The 10,934-nt window shown below is 44.0% G+C and overlaps 1 protein-coding gene across 2 annotated transcripts in view; it reads left to right on the top strand.

Moving 5' to 3' along the window:
* The window catches only part of LOC101413553 (zinc finger protein 596-like), a 148,350-nt gene extending 140,214 nt beyond the window's left edge, over positions 1–8,136 (top strand). The window contains exons 10-11 of one of the 2 annotated variants that reach the window (XM_071208417.1): positions 1,184–1,291; positions 2,924–6,007. In XM_071208417.1, the coding sequence (XP_071064518.1) occupies positions 1,184–1,291; positions 2,924–3,115 (300 nt within the window). In that variant the 3' untranslated portion in view covers positions 3,116–6,007. Of the gene's footprint in view, positions 1–1,183; positions 1,292–2,923; positions 6,008–7,404 lie in introns of those variants that run through there. The other variant, XM_071208419.1, reaches the window with a different exon arrangement.
* Positions 8,137–10,934: the final 2,798 nt, after the last annotated feature.

The raw sequence follows: 10,934 nt of genomic DNA on the forward strand, positions 1-10,934 counted from the left end.
TTCATCCATCAATGTATGAAGAAATTGAATACCCCTAAACATTTTTTTAATCTCAGATCTGCAAGGATAATTTAATAGTAGAAAAATGCATAAACGTCATCAGTACTACTAATTGATTAAAGAAGGAAATATACCGATATATCTATCTCAGTAGATTCAAGAAAACATTTTGATAATGTTTGCCATCTATTTATGTTTAAAAAACCTCTTAGTTAATTAGGAAAAAAATATTACCACCTTAGTTGTTGTAGCAGTTGTGAGAGGTTCAATTGTTTGTGTATAGAAAGGCCAGGACCCAGGAATGATTTTGAGAAGGAAAAATGGTTTATTGACAGCCAGCCGGACTCGGGAGCTTTCTGTTTCAAACCCGAGCCCTGAACAAGAATTTTAAGTTCCTTTTATACACAGAGGAAGGGTTAAATGGTCCTTTTGTTTCAGTTCTCAATAGGCTTGAATTAGCATATATATTCCACATCCTAGGTAAGCTTTTAGCATGGACTTCATACGTTCTAGATAAGGTTTTAGCCCATTTGGTTTGCATTTTTCCTGAATATTTAAAGTTTATAGAGTTTGCATTGATAAACTGTTTCCTGGGACTGGAGTCGTTGCCATGGTTACCAAGGGCAGGACTGCAGCCTCTCACCATCCCACACCCATATGGGCAGACAGCTTAGGTTAAGGCTATCTCTGAAGAGACAAAGAGCCTCCCACCCATAGCCCACATCATAATCAGGTAAAAAATATTTTATTTAAAACACAAACACACAGAGGAAATACCCTAAAACATTGAACATACTCTCTTTAAAACCAAGGACATGAATAAGTATAGGATACGGTGGCAATTTGATAATATTTATGAATTTCACAAAGAGATACGGATTATGTTTTTTACCTGGTCTTTTCCCCTGCATGAGATACCCTTTGAGTATATTAGATTCAGCTGAGATGCCTTTAATTAAATTATGTCAAGATTAGAGTTTTGATTGGATCATGCCATTAGGAGTTCTCGGTTTGAGTCCCCACCTCCCTTTTGTGGGCTATATATACGGCATTCGCTCAGGCAGAAGACAGAAGTAGATACACAGAAGAAGACATGACAGAGGAGAGAACTTGGTTTGTACTCAAGGATCAAACTTCTCTGACTACTTCTCCTCTTTGTCTCCCTGATGCCCTATTTTCACAGTTCCTGGTGTTCAGAGTGGCAAACTATTCAAAGAACCAACAATTTGAAAGAATAAAAATTTTTTGGAATAATTTGTGTGGAAATGGAAAGCAAAGCTCTGAAGAGAAGGTGGGTGGGTCTAGGACCACGTGGATACGGGTGTGGGGTGTGAGGAGTGCAGGTGGACCTGGGACCTCATGAGCATTTGTGGGGTCTGAGGGGCCCCAAGGGACCCAGTGGCCCATATGGCCTGGTGTTTTATTGCCATTCAGCACACATCACCCTTCTTCTGTTTCAGCCCCCAAATTCCTGGCAGTCTTGCAGGGCTCCTTCACCCTGCTGGAGTGCAAGATTTATCTGAGTGTGTGCTCACACACTGGGAGTCCTGCCTACACATGAGATGCTCCCCCAGGGTTAGAACAAAGCCTGGAGGTGTGTGTGTGGGTTGAAAGTGTGTGTGGGGTCATGGGTCAGCTCCACTGGACCACAGCAGGGAGGCTGAAGCATCCTAAAGGCCCACCCTTCCTCCTCGGGGCTGTGCCTCTCAGCAGTCCCAGGAATCCTCCTGTGAGAAGGGGGCCTAGAAGATGAAACTGGATTTGTTTGACTTATTTTCTCTCAGGAGCTGCCCCCCTTTGAAGCCTCAACCTCAATAACCAGTCCAAGTGGGCAGTATTTCCAGCTACCTCCATGACCTTTTGCTGAGGCTGAAGGCTGAGAGCCACGCCCCAGCCTCTGAACATGCCTCCACACCCCTCTCCATCACAGAGCACTGGGGACCAGGAGGGATCAGCAGGTGTCCTGAAAAAAGAGAGGAGAAACCTGTAGAGACCTTCAGGCCTGGGGCTTTTTGCACAAGTGATTAGGGGCCAGGAGAATGAAGAACTTGAGCCTGGGGAGATCATATTCTTTTGGGTGGGTCAGGAAGCTTTGACCTCCAGTGGTGAGGCAGGCAAGGGGCAGACTCCCCAGGCCTGGTTAAGCAGGGGGCACTAGGCATGATGCCCAGGAAAGAACTGACTCCTGACCGGCCCAACATGGGAGTAAGCTGCCCCATTCCCCTGCACTCACCATGTCCTTGATGGGACAAAGGAGCCTCTGGGTTCTCTTTTATTGGCCCCACTCCCCACCTGGGCCTGAGCCCACTTGTTCTACCATCTTTGCAGCCAGAGGCTCAAACCTCTGGCCTGGGCCTGAGACTGAGGGCCTGGAAAAGACCAGGCCTGCCCTGGCCTCTCTATCCAGATTCTCCTGCCCCTGTCATTTACCTTCACCTGGGGTCCAGCCCCCATCCTGGTTGCAGCCTTTCTGGTTCTCCTATGACAGGCCGCTCCCCTCTGTGTCCAAAGCAAGAGGCCCACACAGGTGTTGGTACTCACACGACCCAGGGAGGCTTCAGACCCCTTTGTAAGCTTTGCTCCTGAGTCCTGGAGCAATCTGGGGGTTGGGGTTCAGGTCGGGTTTAGCATGGGCCAAGTTCAGCCCAGGTACCTCTGCCACCTCATGCCTCATGTGCTGGGGGCCCCACATTGTCTGGGTTCCTCAGGCCTTGGCAGGTAGGTGTTGGCCTGGGGTCTGGGGCAAAGGGGTCCAGGTGTGAGACATGGGAGGGATAAGGAAGCCTGGGGAACTCCACAAGTGGGGGGCTCGTGGTGGTCTGTGACCTGGGTGCTAGACCTGTGGGTGTCAGTTCCATCTCCCCTGGCTCTGTCCTGAGAGTAGAGCAGTGACTTCCTCTGTCTGTTTGGGAATTTGATACAGACTATACAGAGGTGCCCCTGGAGAAGCCCTGGAAGTTGGAGAAGTGAAGTTACTGAAATCTCAGTCTCCGGCCATGACTCCAGGTACTACCATGACAGACCAGACCATGAGCAAGAGAGGCCCAAAGAAAATAAAAGGACGAAAAATTCAAAGAAGGTGAAATACCTTGATGAGGATGAGAGGAGGAAGTGAAAGGTAAAGGAGAGCAGCAGCCAGGTGTGCTGGCCCTGCCACCACTGGTGAGGACCCCAAGTATGGGCCTGCTCTTCCCCTAGGAAATTAGTTGGTTTTTATAAAAAAATAAGCAAGGAACATTAACTGCTTCAAGTCTGGGTTTGTTGGTTATCTTTTCTAAGACAACCCTTATTGGGAACTTGTGAGGATGGGAATTCTGGAGTAAGAACAGTCTCTGGAAGAGGATTTTGGTCTCAGATCTTTCCCCTTAGAAACAGAGCCAGATATGTTTAAAGTCTTGGTTGTTGCCAGTCTGGGATAAGAATCCAGCTGCTCCACTGCTCTCATTATCTTGGCTGCATTACAGGGAGATTAGGAAAGGAGCCTGATTAACAGAGAGACCACCTAGTATGGTTCTGGGAAAAAGGCAGAGGCCAATCCAAGACAGCTGGACTCAACCAGGCCAGTGTCAGGATTTCATGCTGAAGTTCCTAGAGCATCAGAGCTTGTCATTTTACCATGAAGTTTGACACAGAGCAATTTAGCTTTTAGGGAGATATATGGAAATGAAGACAATTTTATTTTCTCTTTCAAGGCCATCTTTATTGGCTTAAAAGGAGAGTATAACTATTCAGCAACTCCTAAAGAAATTCATCTGCCAGCTCCAGGTGTAAATGTCTAGTGTATACTAAGAACTTAGGTGTGAGGATATGTGGGTTTCTTTCTTTCTGGGGTATCCCACTCCCAATCTGTGAAACAGGTGCTTCAGTTTTACTCAGGATTTTATTAATATCACCCATTTTATCATTTGCATTCCAGGGTAACTCCCAGTCCAACAGGGACATCAGCACTCTTCTATCATCTTGGTGTTTTCTTCTCTTGTAACATGGAAATTGACCATATGCAACTACATTAGAAATTTTGTCAGTAAAAGCTAAATGTCTTCTACTTAGTGTATGGGGTATGAGAATTACTGCATTAAAAAATGCCAATATGGTATTTATCCATGTCATGTGGCTTAATTAATACAGTGTACGATGTTTAGTAACAGTTCTCAGTCTTGAGAGTTTGTGAGATGGGTCTGCTTAAGCTTTGCTATAACACTCCCTTCAGATGTGAAGCTACCATACTGGTGAAACAACACTGTAATTGCCTTCCTGCCTTCCTGCCTTCCTGCCTTCCTCAGTGATAGTCTAGCAATACAACTTAAAACATTTGGTAGGTAACAAAGAATGCCATTCATAATATCAACAAATATAAAAGTGTATAAAATCATCCAAATAAACATAAGAAATGCAAAGAATTTTTATGAAAAAAATATTAAAATTTACTGAACAAACATATGTTTTGAACAAATAGAAAGAACATATTCTGTATTGGATCACTAAGTATCAGTTAACTATTCCTGAATTAAAAGCCACGCTCAAAACTTAGGGGCTTAGAGTTCATGATTGAGTTGGTTGACATTTTAGGAGGACACAACTGTATGACTGTGGTCTTGGCTGGGTCCCCTATAGTGTTGTGTGTTAGGTGGTGGCTGTTGGCTGGGTGACATAGAGTGTCCCGCATGTACTTGAATAGGTTTGTTAATGTGAATTTCCCACTTATAGGAGAATGACCCCAGAGATGTTTTGGTTTACTTTAATGCCTTCAAGCTGCTTTGAAATATTTTATCCATGTTTATTGTTTTTTCCCAGTCTTCTGTTTAGTATGGTAGAGGTTGCTCTATGTTGAGCACTGTAGAAATCATATAGTTTACTAGAGTTTAGAAAAAGGCATTGTGTTTCTTTCTATGGTTCTGTTAGCTTCAGGAAGAGCTTGATTTTCCTATTTTATTTACTGGTGATATTGCCTGGAAGGCACTGTTGACTCCAGAGAGGCCATGTGGCAGATTGACAGATGGGGCAGGTGCATAGGAGACCCAGGCAAAGCCAGAGTCAGAGATCCAGGCAGAAGCTATATCCACAACTCCTCTGCAGGGGAGGCATCCACCCCATCATGTGTCTGCAACAAGGATGTGTGCTGATCCTGTCATGGTGTCTCAGGACCTGAGACACTCTGTGTTCCACTGCCAACAGTGGGATCCAGGAAAAGTGTCAGGATAAAGACCCCAAAGAGCACATCTAAGTCAGTATGGCTTCAGACAAGGACAAAACCTAAACATTTCTATGGTAGTCATTCTCCATCATGATTCATAGTTCACCAGGTGACAGGCGTGTTCCAAAAAAAAGAGGCAATAATAAAAGAACACTGATGTTCAATTTACTTTTAATATAAATTGCTATTCGATTAGGGTCTCCTTATTTCAGGGAAAGCCTTTTTCTATTAGTATCAGAATATCTATCTATTGCCAAATATTTCAAATTCTATTCTGTGGAAATATCCCACAGAATAGGATGTCATTGAGCCCCATTTTTCAGGTTATCCCTCAGTCTTTTTTTTTTAAAGATTTATTTATTTATTTATTTCTCTCCCCCCCCCCCCCCCCGTCTGTTCTGTATGTCTATTTGCTGCATTGTCTTTGTTTGCTTCTGTTGTTGTCAGTGGCACGGGAATCTGTGTTTCTTTTTGCTGCGTCATCTTGTGTCATTTTCTCCGTGTGGGCAGTGCTATTCTTAGGCAGGCTGCTCTTTCTTTGGCACTGGGCGGCTCTCCTTACAGGGCGCACTCCTTGCATGTGGGGCTCCCCTACGTGGGGACACCCTTATGCGGGCGGGGACACCATTACACAGGGACACCCCTGCATGGCAGGGCACTCCTTGCGTGCATCAGCACTGTGCATGGGCCAGCTCCACATGGTTAAGGAGGCCCGGGGTTTGAACTGTGGACCTCCCATGTGGTAGATGGACGCCCTAACCACCGGGCCAACTCCGCCGCCATCCCTCAATCTTAATGACAAAAAAAAAAAAACCCACAATAATTTGTCTCCTTCCTTTTATGGCTGGAAAAGGGAAGGAATTCCCAAGCTCACTGGTCTCAGACTAACTCCGAGAGTGGGAAGGTTCTGGTAAGAGATGTCGAGGGGCCTGAGTAGTACAGGTTCAATTGTCTCATCCCCCCTTTTTGAGCTTGGAGGAGCATGGCAGCCAGCTTGGGGAGAGGCTAGGGAGAGAGGAGGGGTGAATCTGCTAAGGCAGCCAGATTTTCCTCCTATAAAATGTATCGATTAGGTTCATAAAGAACTTACAGATCTTGACCAACTCTTTTTTTAAAATTTCTTTTAATTAAAGTTAATAGATCACAAGGAATGTTACATTAAAAAACAAAAAACATGAAAGGTTCCCATATAACCCATTCCCCACTCCTCACCACATCATTTTTGTAAATTGCATTTTTTTGAAGATACATACATCACCAAAAAAATGTTACACTAAAAAATATGAGGTTCCTGTATACCCCCCATCCCCCCACCCCACTCCTCCCACACCAACAACCTCCCTCATCATTGTGGCACACTCATCGCACTCGGTGAACATATTTTGGGGCACTGCTGCACTACACAGATAATAGTTTACCCTGTAGTTCACACTCTTCCCCAATCCATTCAGTGGGTTATGGCAGGATATATAAAGTCCAGCATCTGACCCTGCAATATCATTAAGGGCAACTCAAAATTCCAAAAATGCCCCCACATCACATCTCTTCTATCCTCTTCCTGCCCTCAGCAACTACTGTGGCCACTTTCTCCACCTCGATGCTAAAATTTCTTCCATTACTCGTCACAATAGTTTTATAGTAGAATATCAGTAAGTCCACTCTAATCCATATTTTATTCCTCCATTCTGTGGACCCTGGGATGGTGATGTCCCCTCCATCTCTAGATCAAGAGGGGCTTAGATTCCACATGGATGATGGATGCAATTCCTCTGCTTACAGTTGTAGGCAATCTTGATTCCCTGGTGTGGTGTTTGACTATCTTTACCTCCCTTTTAGCTGACCTGGGTAAGATCAACGAATGAGAGAGTAGGAGTTGCCACTCTGCTGAAGCTCAGGGCCCAGCTGGCTCATGGGCAGCCAAGAGATTCAAGTATCCTGAGTATGGACCATCCCTAGCGCCAACCAGAGTTTCAGTAAAAGTAATGGGAAATGTTTTCATGAAAATTCACAGCAAGGAACATTTATGGGGAATGATCTTGATGTTTTTTAAAAAATTACGTTTTAAATCCAACAACCAGGCTCAACATACTGCACTCGATTTCAGCCTTGTCGTTTTCACCTCATTTGAACAGGAATCTAAGATTCTTCGCTGTTTTCTGAGTGGTATTTTAAACGTGATGAATTCTTTTCTTTCTTTTTTTCCTTTTCAGGAAGATTTCAAACTGCTCTTTCATAATAGTATGATACAAATTAGCCAAGAAGATCCTTCATGCAAGCTTTAAAATGATGAAGAAAGTAAGAAACCTCATAACAAAGAAAACACAACTTAATTCTTCTACAGTTTTTATTCCTAAACAGAAACCGTCCCTCATAGTGAATGATGTGCTCCCTTCCATCTGTCCTTGTTTCCATGGTTTTGGTTCCTCTACTCTAGAGCAGACATCCCAGCCACTCTCTTCATGTGCTTGGCTGCCAGGCACTCCTCTTCATGGACCTACTCATGATAAAGTTATATCCTCTTCTTCTGGGTTGGGTAATAGATATGGATCTTTCATCTCAACGTGGATGCCGGGGTCTATAGAGTGCAGTCACTTGCTCTGCCTTCATCAGGGTGGTGCACCCTCATGCCTTTCAACTGTTTGAACTGAGGACCTTACTTTGCAGGGAGCCTGAGTTCTGCTTGCTGAAAACTCAGAGCACCCATGTGGCTTCTCCTCAGTGGCTGCAGCTAGAGTTTCTTCCCACCACAAGCTCTGGGAACCCTCTGCCTTGCCCCTGGCCATTCTGCTAGCATGGTTCCTTCACCTGGAACAAAAGGATTCTTGTCACTTTTTTCTGCCCGTGCCTGTACATTGTGACCGGGAAGGCCCATATCACTTTGTTTCTCAAAAATTGGCTGAAATGTTTTAAGTGAGGTGTGAAAAATACAGAATTTTGACTTAGCTTACTCTTGCTCTTTATTTTAATAAAAGTATCTTTTTCATATGGTTATAACTAGAAAGAATATATTGAGATAGTAGGGAGGTGGGGCAAGATGGTGTCTGAGTGATTGCACCCTTTTCACCTCTCCTGCAAAAACCCAGCTGAGTGGGGACAGAATCCTGCCTTAGTGAGCTCTTTTAGGAATCCACAAGGCAGGAAGTTTCTGGGCATCTATCTGGAGAGAGTGTGACAAAAGGAGTCTTTGCTCAAGGTAAAACCATGGGTTTCTGGCACTTGTGGCCGAAGCTGTGGAAAGCTAAACCCTTCCCCTAGGGCTGATAGCTGCAGCATTCCCTGAACACCGCTGGTCACACGGCAGCATTCCAAAGCCCCTTGTTCCCCAAACATGCAATCCCCAAACCTGTGTTACCCAAACCCGACGTACCCCGAACCCCATGTTCCCCATATCCCACATTCCCTGAACCCGGGTTCCCCAAGTCTGCGTTCCCTGAACCCAGCGCTCCACGAATTCTGGCATTCCCCCAGCAGGCTGGTCTCAGACAAACTCTGAGAGTGGGAGGGTTCTGGTGAGGGGTGCAGAGGGGCCCAAGGAGTACAGGTTCAATTGTCTGATCCTCCCTTTTTTGAACTTAGAGAAGCATGGCAGCTGGCTTGGGGATAGGCTAGGGAGACAGGAGGGATGAATCTCCTCAGGCAGCCCAATTTACCTAAATGCCCTTGAACAGGGAAAATTTGTCTGGGAGAAGGTGGGGGAGGGCGACAGTAGGACATGCTTAGTAGACTTTCAATATTATATTTAGAGTTCCCAGCAAGGTGTGAGTGCCAGCTCTCAAAGAGACTGAGTGTCCTTATTTTCTGTGGTGAGTTGATTCATCAGAGTCACATTTGAACCTCAGAGGGGAGGGCTCACACAGGCTTCCTGCTGCCCTGGGAGAGAGAGAAATCAGGAAGAGGGAAAGGGGGAAGCACAGATTCCTAAGCAGTTTATTCATTTGCAAAGAGGACACTTTGCTTGAGGGCTTGACTGTTTTTTTTCTTATTTGTTTGATTGTTTTCCTGTCTTTCTTTCCTCTTTATATCCACACCACCATTTTTTTTTCCTTCCCCACCCCCCCCCCCCATTTTTTCCTATTAGATGCTTGAGATGGTATTTCTTGTTTGTTGTGCTTCCTCATCCTCAATTTCTTCTTTTACGTGTATACTGATTTTGGCTACCACTGCTATCCCCTTTTCTTTACATCTTTTTATTTTTTATCTTTTGTTGTTGCTCTCAAATTCCACCTCTCTTTGTTTAGCCCCTAATTTTTCTGGCTTTTTATTTCTAACACCTCTATTCTATTTTCTATCTTTTATTCACTCTTTATGTTATTGTACTTTGTTTCTCTTTTACTCTCCTCTGTCACACTGGACTTTTAATTCGTACTGTATTCTTCTCCATATTCAGATTCCCATTTCAAGGTCGGTACTCCCCTTTTTTTTTTTTTAAGATTTATTTATTTATTCCCCCACCTCCCTTTTCGTTTGTTTTTGCTGTCTGTTTTCTGTGTCCATTTGCTGTGCATTTTTTTTCTGTATCTGCTGGTCTCCCTTTGGCATGTCATCTTGCTGCGTCAGCTCTCCATGGCATGTGGGCCATCAGCTCTCCCCGCAGGGTGCAGGCCGTCAGTTCTGTACATGGGGTGTGGGCTGTCAGCTCTCTGCACAGGGCATGAAACAGCTTGCCTTCACAAGGAGGCCCTGGGAAATGAACCTGGGACCTCCCATATGGTGTACAGGAGGCCAACTGATTGAGCTACAGCCACTTCCTGGTACTCTACTTTTTAACTGTTATAAATCTACATAGCTTATATGAGTTTAATATTCATTCCTCTAGGTCTTACATGGTTCTTCTGCTGACATTTACTATCAATACTACTAGTATACATTTTGTTTTCTTACCTCTTTTGCTATCCCTGGCCCTAATCTTTTCATTCAAGTGAACTTAGACAACAACAAGGAAATAGAATAAGAAGAACAAAGTGTGAAGGAGAAGGTTTAAGGCACACAAACCTTGAGACTAGAAAGAAAAGCTAATCAATGGAACAAACCCATTAGATAACAGGATGACCGGACAGCAACAAAAAAGTACAAACCATACCAATAATCAGGAAGTCATGGCCCAAACCAATGAGCAAACCAAAAACCAGGAAGAGGAGCAGAGCACTGAACAACTAATCGAAGCTCTCCAAACAAGTATCATGGGCTAACTTAATGAAATGAAGGAATAGATTAAGGATATTAAGAAAACATGTGGAGAGCATACAGAAGAAATTGTAAACATACTCAAAAAGATAATGGATATGATGGTGATGAATGGCAAAATCCAAGAAATCAAAAAATATAGTCTCAGCAAATAACAGCAGATTTGAAGAGGCACAGGAATTAGTGATGTGGAAGACAGTACATTTGAAATCAAACAGATATTAGAACTGATCAATAAAAAGATTAAAAAAAATACAGCAGGGAATTCGAGATCTGAATGATGACACAAAATGCACAGACATATGCATTACAGGCATCACAGAAGGAAAAGAGAAGGGAAAGGGAACAAAAGGGGGTGTGGGATGAAGTAATGGCTGAAACTTCCCAAACCTATTGAGAGAGATGGATGTACATGTCCAGGAAGAACAACACACACCAAACAGCATAAATACCAACTGCCCTACCCTAAGACATATGCTTGTCAAATTACCCAATGCTTAAGACTAAAAGAAAATGCCAAATGCCACAAATGAACAGAAACCATCAGATTACAAGG

This window comes from Dasypus novemcinctus, chromosome 16 (genome assembly GCF_030445035.2).
Source record: "Dasypus novemcinctus isolate mDasNov1 chromosome 16, mDasNov1.1.hap2, whole genome shotgun sequence".
In the NCBI taxonomy this organism is placed as follows: Eukaryota; Metazoa; Chordata; class Mammalia; order Cingulata; family Dasypodidae; genus Dasypus; species Dasypus novemcinctus.